The sequence below is a fragment of the Thalassophryne amazonica genome, chromosome 4 (assembly GCF_902500255.1).
Source record: "Thalassophryne amazonica chromosome 4, fThaAma1.1, whole genome shotgun sequence".
In the NCBI taxonomy this organism is placed as follows: domain Eukaryota; kingdom Metazoa; phylum Chordata; class Actinopteri; order Batrachoidiformes; family Batrachoididae; genus Thalassophryne; species Thalassophryne amazonica.
Window position 1 is genome coordinate 69,941,819 of NC_047106.1, and position 17,006 is coordinate 69,958,824.

At 40.7% G+C, this 17,006-nt stretch overlaps 1 protein-coding gene and 1 long non-coding RNA gene across 2 annotated transcripts in view; one reads left to right on the forward strand and one right to left on the reverse strand.

Moving 5' to 3' along the window:
• Window positions 1-17,006, reverse strand: part of dscamb (Down syndrome cell adhesion molecule b) — a 498,706-nt gene that overhangs the window by 218,601 nt on the left and 263,099 nt on the right. Inside the window, 3 exon segments of the mRNA XM_034168081.1 lie at window positions 1,370-1,645; window positions 5,691-5,969; window positions 6,334-6,480. Of these exon segments, the coding sequence (XP_034023972.1) occupies window positions 1,370-1,645; window positions 5,691-5,969; window positions 6,334-6,480 (702 nt within the window).
• LOC117508344 lies at window positions 61-16,925 on the forward strand. Its single transcript, XR_004560061.1, has 3 exons — window positions 61-146; window positions 11,538-11,540; window positions 16,913-16,925. It is a non-coding gene; the product is annotated as an uncharacterized LOC117508344 (long non-coding RNA).

The window sequence follows — 17,006 nt, forward strand, 5'->3', positions numbered from 1 at the left end:
ATCTTTTCCGGAAGTGGCATCAACTTCTCTGGACTCAGATGCATCTGCTTAAGACATCACACAATGGAAATATGTGCTGTGTTCAGATGAATCAGTATTGCAGATTCTTTTGGGAAGAAATGGACACCATATGCTGCACGATGAAAGTGACCATCCAGCAACTTGTTATCTGCAACAAGTCCAAAACCCAGGGTCTGTCATGGTAGCTGTGCCAGTGCCCTTGGCAAAGGTACTTTACACTTCTGTCATGGCAGCATTAACTCCGAAGAGTAAACTGAGATTTTACAGCAACATATGTTGCCTTCGAGACAGCAACCTATATAGGAATGTCCATGCATTTTTCAACAAGACAATGCAAAACCACATTCTGCACACATTACAAAGTTATGGCTGTAGATGAGGAAGTTATGGATACTGGACCAGCCTTCCTGCAGTCCTGACCTTTTCTCAATAGAGAATGAATGGAAAGAAGAAATGCAAAAATGACTACCCTGTACTGTTGCACATCTTAAGATGTATCTGCAGCAGAATGGGAGAAAATGACACCTGAAACATTGCATTGTACTTTCAAAGCCAAAACATCTTAAGTGTTGTTAGAAGAAACTGAAACATGACAAAGTCACAAATGCTTTAGCATCCCAAATGTTTTTGGAATGTGTTGCAGTTCTGAAATGCAGGAATGGATGTACATTAACAAATGAAATTAAATTGACCACACAAAACATGAAATATCTTGGGTTCATACAGTCTGCAATAAAATGGAAGTCAAAGTAAACATCAGAATCTGTTTGTTGTTTTTTCCATTTTCCAAACTGTCCCATCTTTATAACGTATGTATGCATGTATCTATGATTTCCTGTTGCTTTTTGTTTGATTTTGGTGTTTCAGCGTTGTGAGTCAGAACCACAATGCTGCTGTAGGTTTCATTATGAACAGTGATCCAGGACCTTTAGTTCCAGACATGAGGAGAGAGGAAAGCTTTTGAAATGTCTGTCTGCCTGCTGCTGCTCTCTGATAATCTTGGTCTGTTCCACATGATTATAGATGATCAATATCTTCTTTTAACAGCTCCCCAGCCACAGGAGACTGTTGCCTCGGCAACACTGCCATGGTAAGCTCTTGGAATGAAGGCTGTGTGCGCATGCATTTTAGTAAGTGTGTGCTTGGGACCATCTCACTCATGGTACCATATAGGACAGAGGCACAGCAGGGTGCCATTAACACATAAAACCTGCACTGATCTTCAAGGCCTAAATGTGTTTGTACTACAGCACAGATTATGCAGAGAGCAACTTCTACAGCTGAGCTTTGGTAAAGCATTTGTACATGAACACTGCATGCTGCTACACCGGCAAAAATCACATTTTACCTTCAAGGATGACTTGTACAAAGTCCTGTGCAGACATCTTATTTTTCCTGGCAAAACACTGGTAGGCTCCACCGTCACTCTTTGACATTCCCTCCATGATGAGGTTCTCCCGGTTGATCCCAGTGAAGCGAACGTTGTTGCCAGGGTAGATGATCTCTCCATTGCGGTACCAAGATAACTCGTATTCATCTGAGCCACTCACGCTACAGGACAGAGACACCTTACTACCCACGCTGCCCTTCACCTTCCGAGGGCTGACCATGGCCTTCAAGGGTTCTGCAGCAACAAAAAAACACATTTTGTAAACAGCAAAAGCAAGTGTTCAGAAATGATTTAAAGTTTTGTTTAACACTTTCTGTGTTAAACCCAACACAGTTTGAGAGTTGGTTGTCACAGTTTATTGTAACAGTGTTGATTCAAATCTCTCCAAGTGTTATTGAACTATTTAAAAGTGTAATTTTAACTCTATCTGGTTCTTAAAAAAAAGATGTGAAATTTTAGCTAGTTTGCCAGAAGGTACGGCTCAAACCTACATTTGAAATGTTTTCTTATGTTAAAATCATCTGTGTCACCCCACTGTGAAGGTGTGACTGGGGAGGCAACAGCAAATGTCTTGGTGGCTTCCCTCACCAGTCTCTTTCTTTTCAATAGCTGTCTCCTACTTCCTACTACTGTTTGTATTTATTAATGATTAATAGAATTGAAGACCAAAACATTTTCAGTGACTTGGCATGTTCAGGTATCCATCCCCTGACTTGTCTAAAGAAAATTGGCTGCAAAATGTGATGATTTGTATTAATAGCCATTATTCGTCTTTTACACATGGTCTCTGAAAATGTCTAACAATGCAGATTGGGGATCTCAGTGGAATAAGGAGTTGAACTACTATAATGTAGACCGGGATTTGAGTCACAGAAAAGCTACCTGTCTGTGTCCTTTATCTACATTGTCTCAGCCCACTCAGCTGTAAATGTTTACAGGTCTTGCCTGGGGAAGTCACAGACGCAATACGCTATGGAATCCAGGAATAAGTGTCTGAGGCTCATTTTGGACTTCTTCAGAAAGGCCGTATGAGCATTGTGTTCTTTATAATTTGAAGTTGTTTAATTAATTATTAAGATCCTATTGTCTTACGCACAATTTGTACATGTTGACAATAGCAGAAGTTAGCTTTGAGTTAGTGGAAGTTAGCATGCACACTGACATCCACGAAATGTGTTGTAATGACTCCAGAGGCGTTATCAGGTTACAAAAACAGCATTTTCAGTTTTAGAAGTGTTTACTTCTCGCTAGCTTTTTACGTAATTTGTGATGAAGCGGTTATATTTACACACAAACAAAATGGAGTTTTGCAGCTACCTAGACCAGCCTGTGACGTCACCACACTATGGTACACGAAATGTCTTGTAAATAATTTCAGAGGTGTTATTCGGTTCCAAAAACAGTGTTTTCAGTTTTAGAAGTGTTTATTTATCGTTAGCTTTTACATAATATATGAGAACATGCATATAAACACACAAAACAAAGCGGGTTTGGGAAGACCAGCCGCTGATGTTACGGTGCAGCTCTGCTCTGATTGGCTGTCACCCACCGCCAGTCAAAAACAAAAAAAGGAACAGATTTGAACAGAATGTGACATTTAACCTTTTAAAATACCTCTTAAAATATGTCAAGGTTAGTCATCTTTGAAGTTGTCCAAGGTCTGTGTCTCAAGAATGTTCTCTCTGAATTGAAGACTCTGGCAGTAATAGGACTGGACTTATGCTGAACACAAACAGACGGATGGGCGGACGCAAAGCCTTCGCAATACCTGATGGTCATATTTGATGGGCTTGGGCAAAAATGACTGTAATTCCTAAATGGTTAATATGACATTTTTGTTAAAACAACGGAATTCAGGATGGAAGTCTACACTACAAGCAACTTGACTGTTTAATTTTAGCTCCACTGTTGTGGGTTTTAGAGACCAAAAAAAGTGTCACTGCTCAACTATGCTGGATCTAACTGCACTGCAAAAAAAAAAAAAAAAAAAAAAAAAAGGGTGTTCTTAAAAAGAAGACCTGAAAGTTCAGCTACAGTTTGCCAGAAGGTACATGTGAGATGCAAGCCTAGAGTTGATGTTTTGGTGAAAGAAAATCACTGTATAAAGCACTGGTCACAACCCACCGTTTTTTTTTTTCGCCGTACGTTTTCTGCAGATGCCACGGCCACTACGTTTTTGTGAAAATGTACGGAGGCAGTAGCAAGAGGAGGGAGGGTAGTACGTTCAACGTACATCTCTAGGAGTGTAACGATAAAGAGAGCTGACAATAAAGCAGTGTGTGTGTGTGTGGGGTTGGCTTTTCTTTTGATGTGTGTGTTATGAGCGGGACCGGAGCGGCAGGTGTTTTTCGGCGTCGGCGATGCATGAGCATGTCCATCCTGCAGCGGTCAGTTGTACGAATGTTTACTTGCCTCGAAAAGTTACAGCTAGTTATCAGACTGAAGCTGTGGCGTGTCTGTGTTGCTGAAGTTTGGAAATAAAGTCCAAGTTTATGTGTCTCACAATCTTCAAGATCTGATACCTACAATTTAATTCCGTAGTATGTAGTGAGTAGCCCACTGCCTCCGTACGGATTTGGTTAATTCAATAGTAATTGAATGAAACTGTGCTGCTTTGAATCCGTACTGAGGCAGTACTCACAACGTGCGTCATCTGTACTGCTGGTGAATCTGCAGCCTGACCGCAGTGAAAGTTCTGCATGCACTATAACCTCTACAGTGTGTCTGCATGTGTCTGCGTGCTCCTACATTCGTACTGAGGCAGTACTTACGACGTACGGATCTCCAAATTTAGCCCATGTTTTTGCAAGTAGACTGCATGCACGTGCAAGTACGGCGGTTGTGACCACGGCTTAACTGGGGATACAAAATGCAAAACATGCACTGTGCACAATTTTGCCAATCACAGCCAGAGAAGCCTATAACTTCTTCTAGGTTGTCTGGGTGTCTTGGTGGCTTTCCTCACTCTTCTCCTTCTTGCACAGTCACTCAGTTTTTGAGAACTGTCTACTCCACACAGATTTACCATAGAGTGCCATATTGTATTTATTCATAACTTATGTAAATAAAGTCCAAGACATATTCAGTGACTTGGAAATGTTCATGTATCCATCCCCTGACTTGTCTGAAGTAATAATAATAATAATAATAATAATAATAATAAAACTGATTATTATATGTCTGTGGCATTATGTGCACTTTGATTGGCTGATTTTCCCATATCAGACCAACTACTATGACAGTTAGTCCGGAATGCGTATCAGATTTGTTACAAACCACAAAGCTAAAAACACAATTAGCAAAACCACATCGGACATGAACATACTCCAGAAATATCTAAACAGCATCAGAAAAACACACACAGATTGAAAGCTTACCAGCTAACGAACGGATCATCTGTTAGCATCTGACTACGAGCCCAAAAACCGTCACCAGCTTTCATATTCAGGTGATACTGTAAGTTTACGTGTTTATATATAAATACCATATAATAAATGAATTATTAACCTCTCTTGCTTGGTCTGTACTGGGATATCTGACCTCTGTGTTTTTCTCATGTACTGTCAACACCTCAGTCTGATATTTTCTTGTACAGACCTCATGCTCAGTTAATTATTCTTTATTTACAGGTACTATACCAAAGTGTTCCATTACTTATGCAACTCATCATCTTGGCTTTTATATTTTTTTAATTGATTTATGTCAGGTTGTAGAGACTTGATTTGAGTTTGAGTTTAAGGTAGATAATTTTAATTTTTTTTATTTTTTGCATTTTTTATTTGAAATTGCATAAACAAATTAAAATGTGAAATACCAAGTGTTCCAATACTTTGAAAGTCAGTACAAATGATCTAACACGTCTAAATCTGAAGTTTTTTTTTTAATCTTGGTAAGACCGAAATAATTTGCAGTGTACCAAGATTAATAAAACTTTAGATTTAGAAGGGTTGATTTCTTATTTTAAGTGTTCAACATGCTTATTTCTAGATTTAAGAATCTCAGTTCTAGACATCTTGTCAAATGAAATTATCTGTGTGTGCAGCAAGACAATTTCTCTCAGATTTAGTGTTATCTTGTTTTTAGACACCCCTTTTTTGCAGTGTATATACACAATGTCCAACCAATTACTTTTTCAAAATTTAAAAAATCCAAATTGTCATTGTCCAGTGGTACCCATCAGTCAATTATAAATGATTTTTTGATTGCTGTTTTTGTCAGTGCTCAACCACAAACATTTCAAAATCTCCACTCTTAACAATAACATTAATGAGAGACTCACGTTTGACATACAGGGAACCCATGACCTCAGCATTGCCATAACTGTTCCACACTTCACAAACATATGTCCCAGAGTCGCTGGCCTGTGTATTCTCTATCAGCAGCCCCGTGACAGTTTGACGAAAGCGGCTGTCGGGCTCCAACGGGCTGTTATCCTTCAGCCAGCGGTATTTGGGTGGTGGGTACCCTGAAGCCTTACAGGGGAGCTCCACCCGATGATTAATCATCACCTCTCTGTGGTCAAAGCCATCCAAGATGCCTGGCTCAGCATTGGTTGGGTCTGGAGAGTAAAAAGGATTGGAAAATTTACTGTTAATTAGTGGAGAGCATTACCAGTTGCCTGACAATATAATCCAATATTGATTCTTGGGGGTCAAGATTCAGTTCTATACACTGTATATTATGTTGGGTGGGGGAGAGGAGATATACATAGATCAGGTACATCTGAGCTCAAAAAGCATTTTATATTCCATGACAAAGGCAACAAAGAACAGAACAGCAGCTGATCATTATTCCATTTTCCCAGCTCATACAAAATTACATATAATTTTTTACCCCAAGTGAGTGCAATTGGATTAAATATAACCTATAAACATTTATCGTTTTAACAACTGCAATAATATGTGTCTGAATTGAGTACTGACCTGATACAATTAGACGTGCGCTGTTGCTCTGGCGAGTCTCGCCAGTGTAACGGTGCCGTGTGGTGCAGCGATAGTTATTCAGCCCATCCTCGGGCAGAACGTCAAGAATATACAGAGCCCCCATAGATGTGATGAGATATCTTTGTCCTGAAACAGAGAAGGTTCAAAATGGCAAAAATAGGTTTGTCATATTGAATCAGTTGTGGCATAAAGAGTTTGTTGCCCAACACGTCTTTCTTGATAGGTATTGTACTGCTCAAGAATCTCATTCTGGATGCTTGTTACATTTCTTAACTCATGGATGTCTCTTGTCTAGCAGCCCCTTTGGATTCAATTCATTCATTCAGTCATCAATCAATCAATCAATCAATTTTATTTATATAGCGCCAAATCACAACAAACAGTTGCCCCAAGGTGCTTTATATTGTAAGGCAAGGCCATACAATAATTACATAAAAACCCCAACAGTCAAAACGAACCCCTGTGAGCAAGCACTTGGCGACAGTGGGAAGGAAAAACTCCCTTTTAACAGGAAGAAACCTCCAACAGAACCAGGCTCAGGGAGGGGCAGTCTTCTGCTGGGACTGGTTGGGGCTGAGGGAGAGAACCAGGAAAAAGACATGCTGTGGAGGGGAGCAGAGATCAATCACTAATGATTAAATGCAGAGTGGTGCATACAGAGCAAAAAGAGAAAGAAACACTCAGTGCATCATGGGAACCCCCCCAGCAGTCTAAGTCTATAGCAGCATAACTAAGGGATGGTTCAGGGTCACCTGATCCAGCCCTAACTATAAGCTTTAGCAAAAAGGAAAGTTTTAAGCCTAATCTTAAAAGTAGAGAGGGTGTCTGTCTCCCTGATCTGAATTGGGAGCTGGTTCCACAGGAGAGGAGCCTGAAAGCTGAAGGCTCTGCCTCCCATTCTACTCTTACAAACCCTAGGAACTACAAGTAAGCCTGCAGTCTGAGAGCGAAGCGCTCTATTGGGGTGATATGGTACTATGAGGTCCCTAAGATAAGATGGGACCTGATTATTCAAAACCTTATAAGTAAGAAGAAGAATTTTAAATTCTATTCTAGAATTCTTAATAGACCACATTTAACTGTTTTAGTCTGTGGTGCAGTTGAAGGTGCTATATTATTTTTTCTTTTTGAATTTTTATGCTTAAATAGATTTTTGCTGGTTATTGGTGGTCTGGGAGCAGGCACCGTCTCTACGGGGATGGGGTAATGAGGGAATGGCAGGGGGAGAGAAGCTGCAGACTACAACTCTGCTTCCTGGTCCCAACCCTGGATAGTCACGGTTTGGAGGATTTAAGAAAATTGGCCAGATTTCTAGAAATGAGAGCTGCTCCATCCAAAGTGGGATGGATGCCGTCTCTCCTAACAAGACCAGGTTTTCCCCAGAAGCTTTACCAATTATCTATGAAGCCCACCTCATTTGCATGCAGTCATGCATTTTGTATTCCCGCTTACTCTAGTCAAGGGTCACGGGGGGCTGGAGTCTATCCCAGCAATAATAGGGCATGAGGCAAGGTTCACCCTGGACACCAACCATATAGAGAGACAAACATTCATATTCACATCACACCTACGGTCAGTTTAGTGGCCAATTCACCGATCCCGCATGTCGCTGGAAGTGGGAGAAAGCTGGAGCACCGGGAGGGAACCCATGTGAACACAGGGGGAACATACAAACTAATAATAATAATGACTTGGAGTTAGAGAGCACTTTTCAAGACACCCAAAGCACTTTACAAGTTGCATTATTCATTCACACACACATTCTCACATTGGTGGTGGTAAACTACTAGTGTAGGTACATGTCGGTAGACAACACTGTCAACATGCCCTCCACTTCATCCTCCAGCCTCTGGATTCCCCAGTAATCTACACCAGGTTTCTGTTTGTGGACTTCATCTCTGCTTTCAGTACGATGCAGGACAAGCTCTCCCAGCTCGGTGTGCCCGACTCCACCTGCAGGTGGCTCACTGACTTCCTGTCCAACAGAAGGCAGCACGTAAAGCTGGGAGGGCACGTCTCCAACACATGGTCCATCAGTACCGGATTCCCCCAAGGCTGTGTTCTTTCCCCTCTACTCTTCTCCCTGTACACCAACAGCTGTACCTCTAGCCACCAGTCTGTTAAGCTCCTGAAGTTTGCGAACCCTCAACAGACTCATCTCTGATGGGGGCTAGTCTGCCTACAGACAGGTGATCGGTCACCTGGTGTTCCGGTGTTAGCAGAACAACCTGGAGATCAACGCCCTCAAGACAGTGGAGATGGTTGTTGACTTCAGAAAAAACCCAGTCCTGGCCAACCCCATCACTCTGTGTAACTCCCCAGTTGCCATTGTGGAGTCCTTCATTACCTGGGGATCACCATCACCCAGGACCTCAAGTGGAAGCTGAACATCAGCTCTCTCACCAAGAGAGCACAACAGAGGATGTACTTTCTGCGGCAGCTGAGGAAGTTCAACCTGCCAAAAACAATGAGGGTGAACTTCTACACTGCCGTCACTGATTCCATCATCTCCTCCTCTATCACTGTCTGGTACGCTGCTGCCACTGCTAAGAACAGGAGCAGACTGCATAGCATATCATCCACGCAGCAGAGAAGGTTATCACCTGCAATCTGCCATCCCTACAGGACCTGGGCAAGCAAGGAAGATAGTGGCCGATATATATATATATATATATACACACCATGGTCAGTGAGAATTCCATGTCTAACTGGTGTGCATTATTTTCGTGTATACGCACATGTAGTTCTGCGAGTTAAGTCACTGTTATAATCACTCCACTCTGCTCGTCACCATAGCAACATGCAAATCAATTGGCGCAGATCAGCTGTGTTTTGACAGGTAAATGACAGAAACGCGATAAAACATGGATTTCCAAGTGAATTTTAATATTTTTGGCCAAAATAAAACATTTGAGGAATGGAAAGGGGAGAGAGAGCAGACGAGAAGAACAGCAAAAGCAACGGCGTAAAGATTTAACATTGGACAAACTGGACAAGATTGAAGACAGGAAAGAACAAGAGAATGGTTCTATCCTTGCGGGCGGCCGGAGCGCTCCACATCAAAACAGCGAGTTTTGTTTCTGGACCTGTTACCAGAGTTGGCCGCAGCTCCATACAGCACAGGGGGGGGCGGTGTGAGTGGCCCGCTGCGGCGCGAGCCCGCAGACACGGTAAGTGCTTCGGAGACAAAATATCTTGAGACTGGTATAAAATAGTCCCAAATACTCACACATTTTTATCAAGTTCTGTTAACTTAAATAAATATTTGTGTGTTAGCTCACTGTGTGGGACCATGGTATAATCGGATTAAACAACTTGAAGCCGTGCATTATACGATTTGAATGGACTCCACTTCGTGTCGTGGTGTTTTAGACTCCGGGTCGTGCATTCAAACCGTATAATGCACGGCTTCGAGTTGTTTAATCCCTACATATACACACTTTTCACTGGGATACCAACTGCAAATTATAAAAAGACAATGCTCATATGGCCAAGCATACACAGTAAAATCACCAGTGTTAAATTAACACCGACAGTGAACATATGGTCCCACCCTGACTAGAATCAGACCATATGTACACTGGTGGTGTTAATTCAACACTGTCAGTGTTGGTTTTACACTGGTGATTTTACTGTGTGTTTTATCATTGCGTTATATTTTTAAAATACAGGAACATGTGGTTGTGCCTGAGAGTATCAGCTTACTGCTACACTAAAAACCATTGCCTATGTCCAATTTCTCTTTATTGTTTGCTGGTATGTATATATGACAACTAACACAAAGCACCAAGGTCAAAGCTGAACATTCAATGAAGAATATGATAAATCATTGCATTAATCACCTGATTAGTCATTTAATCATTGTGACAGTCCTTGTTAGTTTATATGATTACCATAATAATCCACAGCCTGGTGTTGGGCATCCATCCTGCTCATCCCATCACATCATCTTTGCCCCCATCAACCCCCCTCAGATATTCAGAAAATGAGATCTATATATCAGATTTTGACATCTCACAGTTTTGACAGTCTGATCTTTCATTCCGTCTATTCTGGTAACCTCCTGGTGTCAGTGTCTGTTAGGTAAAGCTGATCACTTTATGCCTGTCACAGCCGGTTCTGTATGTACAGTAATATTATGTTAATTCTGCAGATCAAACCAGGCTGAGTGGGGATGTCAGCATCCATATGGAAAGAAGGCTTCCTCTCTGCCTTTACATGGAAACCCACGCTCCCGTTGGAGCCGACTGATGTCAAAACTGATAGAAAAAGCAATTTACAGCAGATTGTCTTCACTGTGCATTGGTGAGCATCCTTTAATGCCACAGGAGAAACAGCGCCAAAAAAGGTACATGGAAACATTTACATTTTTATCCAAACTATTTCTGAAATACAAACATTTTGCTTTTTTAATTTACTTTTATAAGGCTGCAAACAAATGCCAGAAGACTCAGACAGACAATACAGTATGCAAACTGGCTCATGAGGGATTATTTTCTGGGGGAGACTTTCACTTCTGCAGCTGTAATTTGATTGACTGTAAGCAGAGCATAATGTAATGTCCTCATTAATATGAAAATATACTTGTCACAATGAAAAAACAAACGATTATCAGGACTACTTAGGCAGCAAACAAGGGCATTATGTTTACCGTAATGAATTTTCACGCTTGTGCGTGTGTTGTTTTTCCAGTTGTACACAAATGCACAGCAGAAAATGGCCTGTGAATATACGAGGGCTGTCAATAAAGTAAGGGTCCTTTTTATTTTTTTCAAAAACTATATGGATTTCATTCATATGTTTTTACGTCACACATGCTTGAACCCTTGTGCGCATGCGTGAGTTTTTCCACGCCTGTCGGTGACGTCATTCGCCTGTGAGCACTCCTTGTGGGAGGAGTCGTCCAGCCCCTCGTCGGAATTCCTTTGTCTGAGAAGTTGCTGAGAGACTGGCGCGTTGTTTGATCAAAATTTTTTCTAAACCTGTGAGACACATCGAAGTGGACACGGTTCGAAAAAATAAGCTGGTTTTCAGTGAAAATTTTAACGGCTGATGAGAGATTTTGAGGTGAGACTGTCGCTTTAAGGACTTTTCACGGTGCGAGACGTCGCGCAGCGCTCTCAGGCGGCGTCATCAGCCTGTTCAAGCTGAAAACCTCCACATTTCAGGCTCTATTGATCCAGGACGTCGTGAGAGAACAGAGAAGTTTCAGAAGAAGTCGGTTTCAGCATTTTATCTGGATATTCCACTGTTAAAGGAGATTTTTTTAATGAAAGACGTGCGGACGGGTCCGCGCGTCGGGACGCAGCCGCCGCGACGCTCCACCACAGGAAAAACACCTCTGTTGAAAGCCTTAAGGACAAGTTGGAACATGTCCTGCCTGTTAAACAATTTCTCATATACTCACTCCACTGAAAGCCATCAAAAGCCGCCTGGATTTTACAAATGGTTATCAACACGGAGGTGTTTTTCCTGTGCCGCACCTCAAAATCTCTCATCAGCCGTTAAAATTTTCACTGAAAACCAGCTTAATTTTTCGAACCGTGTCCACTTCGATGTGTCTCACAGGTTTAGAAAACATTTTGATCAAACAACGCGCCAGTCTCTCAGCAACGTCTCAGACAAAGGAATTCCGACGAGGGGCTGGATGACTCCTCCCACAAGGAGTGCTCACAGGCGAATGACGTCACCGACAGGCGTGGAAAAACTCACGCATGCGCACGAGGGTTCAAGCATGTCTGACGTAAAAACATATGAATGAAATCCATATAGTTTTTGAAAAAAATAAAAAGGACCGTTACTTTATTGACAGCCCTCGTACTGTATGTACACTCAGGTCCAAGTAAATGGACAATGGTCATTTTTGTCATATGAGTTTATATGAAATGAAACAACTTGTAATGTCAACTTACAGCTTCAATTCAAGGGGTTTAATAAAAATTTTGCGTGTTGGCCGTGGAAATCCACAGGCTCTAGATTGGGTAGTGTTTATAAAACAGGTAGCTGACATTTTTCAAGGGTGGTAATATGCAAAGTTTCTATAATGAGTTAGAATGGTGTGTGAGTCCAGAATGCTTTTAGAACCTTAGACCTCAACAGTTTTTTTTTATTTCTTGTTAATTACATAATTTTTATTGTTAATTTACTGTCTTATGTATTTATAAATTTTTAGGTTCTTGAGATCATATACACACTATTATTATTATTATTATTATTATTATTATTATTATTATTATCAGGATTATTATTTTATCATTACTTTTGTGTTGTCTTTGATTTTAAATGGACCACAATGGAAATAAGTGTTTTCACTTTCTTGTGTCATTCATGTATTTTTAACGTATTTACAATTATATTATGTACTGACATTGAACTTACTAAATAAACTCACGCATGCACACATGCACTCACACTTTTAATGTATAGATGATCTCCCCCCGGTGTTTGAGTAAAGAATGTAAATATCAGTGTCCATTGTTCAGTGTTGTTAGCTAATATATGTAGCTTCTCTAAAAATATCAGTCTTATCAACGTTCAGTTTTGGCACTGTCCATCCTTGACCCAAAATACATAAGCACACCAAACGGCAAATGTAAGCTCTCCACAGTTTGTACGTGATCAAACCTGCATGCACGCACACACACAGCTTTTTGTCTTTTCTGCAACCTGCTGTAAGCAGGTGCTTTTAATTTCACAAAGGGTTCTGGAAGACATTTGAAGCAATACACATTTCACTCATGGTACCAACATGACACTTAATTAAACTGATTAAACCAATTGAACACAATAATCAAATAACACTAACAACACTGTTAAACTAACATGAATCACAACAACATTTAAAACCCCAAAACGCCGAACTCCAATGTTGCATTCCACCACAATGTTCATTGTTTTCTTGTTAGCTAGAATAGCTAATTTCTCAAAAAATATTTGTCCTAACAATGTTCCATTTTCACAGCGTTCATCTTTTACCCAAAATACATAAGCATACCAAACAGCAAGTGTCAGCTCTCCCCAGTTTTGCCATGATCAAAGCCATACACACACACACACACACGCATGCACACAGAGGCCATTTGGTTATTGTAACAACAATTTAGGAATTTCACTTTATACACACCGCAAGTTTCAGAGGCCATAAGTAATTAGACAAACTAGCATAATTCTAAATGTAGAGTTAAAAGCTAGTTTTCAGGGAATGGATACATAAGCATTTCCAAGTCAGTGAAGATGTCAGGGGTATGTCTTAGACTTCATTTACATCAACCATTAAGAAAAACAAACAGTATGCTACTGTATGATAAATATGTCTGGAGAAGGCAGTTCTCAAACAATGAGTGCACGAAGAAGAGTTGTGAGGGAAGCCACCAAGATAGCTATGATCACTCTGAGGGAGTCATTGGCTGCTGTGGTGACACAGTGTGGAAAAAAGGAAGAAGCTGAAGGGACTTAACATGAATACAACCCCTGGCAAAAATTATGGAAACACCAGGGGTTGTAGGTAACTAAAAACTGATTTTGCACAATCGAATTATCTTATTTGAGTAAGAGTTTGCCCTGGAATATTTTCATTTACAAATATGTTCTTTCAAAGTAAAAATCTAGATAAAAGAGTTCATGATACAAAGATTTTTACAGTTTTACATTAAAAAAAAATTTGACTAGCCACTAATTAGAATATGGGGGGTTTAAAAAACTAATGAATGAATAAAAATTCATGTCTGTGTTTACCAATCATTAAGGCTTAAAGGAGCGTGTAGTCAGCGCTAAAGTCTGCTGGTTCACACAACACAATCACAGAGCTTTGTGCTTCAGTGCTGAGCCAAGCTGCAGAAATGATTGTTGATTTTCAAGCCAATAATCATTGAACATGGTGGCTCAGTGGTTAACACTCTTGAATCACAGTAAGAAGGTCTGGTGTTTGATTACACATATGGCCAGTTACATTCTGTGTGGAGTTTGCATGTTCTCCCCTTGTCTGTGTGAGTTTCCTCTGGGGACTCTGGTTTCCTCCCACTATCAGAAACATGGTAATTAGGGTCCACTCCTTTCTCTGTACCTGACAAAGGCAGCTTGTCCACATCTGGGGTTGGTCCGCGGGCACTGGCCGGTGGCTGCCAACTGCTTTTAGTGGTTGAATTTTGTTTGACTGTAATTAGGATGCTTTAAATGCAGATGACAAATGTCTTTGTATGTATTAATGTATGTACCATGACAATAAAGGCCCTTCTTCTTAAATTCATGGATATTTGGCATTATTATCACTTTACTGAGGCATTGCTAGGCCGGTAGTGTATATTTACGGCGACGCTACCTGGCTATACCTGCCCGCTGTGCGTAAACAAATGACGTCATAGTGTGCATCCCAAGAACTGTCCACAGAAGAAAAGATAAAAAGGCGAGAAGTGTGTGTTGGTCCCAATATGGATATTCCGGATAATTTTCTCATGGATAGTACAACAATGAACAGCAGCCAAAGCAGCCAGCTTGATGAGGACGCACTGCCGAATTTGGAGAGCAGCGCGCGTCAACTGACACGACAAAAGTTGAAGTGAGCCAACTTTTTATGTACGCGTTACGTGTTGTGTATCAGTGTAACAGTGGAATATCCGGATAAAATGCTGAAACCGACTTCTGAAACTTCTCTGTTCTCTCACGACGTCCTGGATCAATAGAGCCTGAAATGTGGAGGTTTTCAGCTTGAAACAGGCTGATGACGGCGCCTGAGAGCACTGCGCGACGTCTCGCACCGTGGGAAGTCCTTAAAGCGACAGTATCACCTCAAAATCTCTCATCAGCTGTTAAAATTTTCACTGAAAACCAGCTTAATTTTTCGAACAGTGTCCACTTCGATGTGTCTCACAGGTTTAGAAAAAATTTTGATCAAACAAAGCGCCAGTCTCTCAGCAACTTCTCAGACAAAGGAATTCCGACGAGGGGCTGGACGACTCCTCCCACAAGGAGTGCTCACAGGCGAATGACGTCACCGACAGGCGTGGAAAAACTCATGCATGCGCACAAGGGTTCAAGCATGTCTGACGTAAAAACATATGAATGAAATCCATATAGTTTTTGAAAAAAATAAAAAGGACCTATACTTTATTGACAGACCTCGTATTTGAGGGAAATGGTGATATTGTGTATGTGGAAAAAGTTTTAGATCTTTGAGTTCATCTCATACAAAATGGGAGCAAAACCAAAAGTGTTGCGTTTATATTTTTGTTGAGTGTATGATTTTATATATTTCCAATCAAGCACACACACGCGCGTCTGTCAAAACACGGGATATGTGCTGCAGCTGTGATGTCCAGTTGTTGAGTAACAACTCCGACAGTGTTTTTGACAGAATACAAGATGGTGTAGGTGTGCTTTACATTACACACACACTCACACAAAGTATTCTTCATTAGACTAATATGTGCAATATGCCTTTTTAGCCTTTTATATATTTTTTGATGTTTATACATGAAAAGGAAATCAACCTTGCAGGGTTACTAAAATACAAAGAGCACAGAAAGATGCAGGGGGGGGGGGGGGGGGGTGCATAGCTATTGTAAGCACTGACCTAGATAGAACCGACAACCGATTTCACTATTTGATGTCCTGAAGGGGTTTCACTGGTTTAAATACAGGCCGTTTAGATGGGTAACCAGCAAGTGAAATCCATAAGGAGACGGAGGCTTGCAACTTTACCACATTATCATGTCTGTGCTTGTGGAAGACAGCGGGTGTGTGACGATTCATAGAATTGAATTTGCTGAGGTTGAGGATGTCTAATGCAAAAATCGCATGTACGTTTATTACAGTCTTTTCTTTGTAGCCACATTTTCACTGGTTATGTACCAAGCAGATGCAAAAAAAAACTATATCATTGGTTGTGTTCAGTTTAGCTTTTGAATGCTTTTTAAATGATGTAAAATTATGAATACTTTTCACATCACATGAAATTATCAAAATCTAAGTAATAATTAAGAAATATTCATTATTTTCAAACTTGCAATACAATGTGTACCATTTAAAAGTAAAATAAATATTCATACATTCATTCCAGTGAGTTTGCTCCACACATGGACTGTTTTTTGTTGTTTTTTTTTTGTCGTCCCCCCTCCCCTACCCAACCCCCCCAGGTTTCTCCATTTTGATTCTGCGCTGGTCCTCTGAAACCTCACTGTGGAATCCATCTTGAGTGAGACAAAATGGTATTTCACTCCAGCCGCTGTGAGCTGCTGCAATTTTATCTTCAGGCACTTCAATTCTCCTGCAACGCCTTTTAAGACGTCAGAGCTCAGTTATCGTGTTACGACAGAATGAAGTGCAGACAGAAGGGACACCACAGTACAGAGGGGAATCAAATGAGACATGCTGCATTGTACTGAACTGTTTTTGTTCTTCCCTACCTGCTGCCTTTTATACCCCTCTTATGTTTTAAAATGCACTGCTTTTAAATTTTGGATTAACAACAAGCGAAGGTCTGTGAGTGCACTGATAGACCTCACGCTGACTGTAGCCACAGAACAATTCCTAACATTTATTTAGAAAACGTAACCAGGTTTAGAAAAAGGATGGATGGATGGAACAATACAGAATAATACAGAACACATATACAGCAAAATCTTCAGTCTTAAAATGAGCAAAATTGGTTATAATTC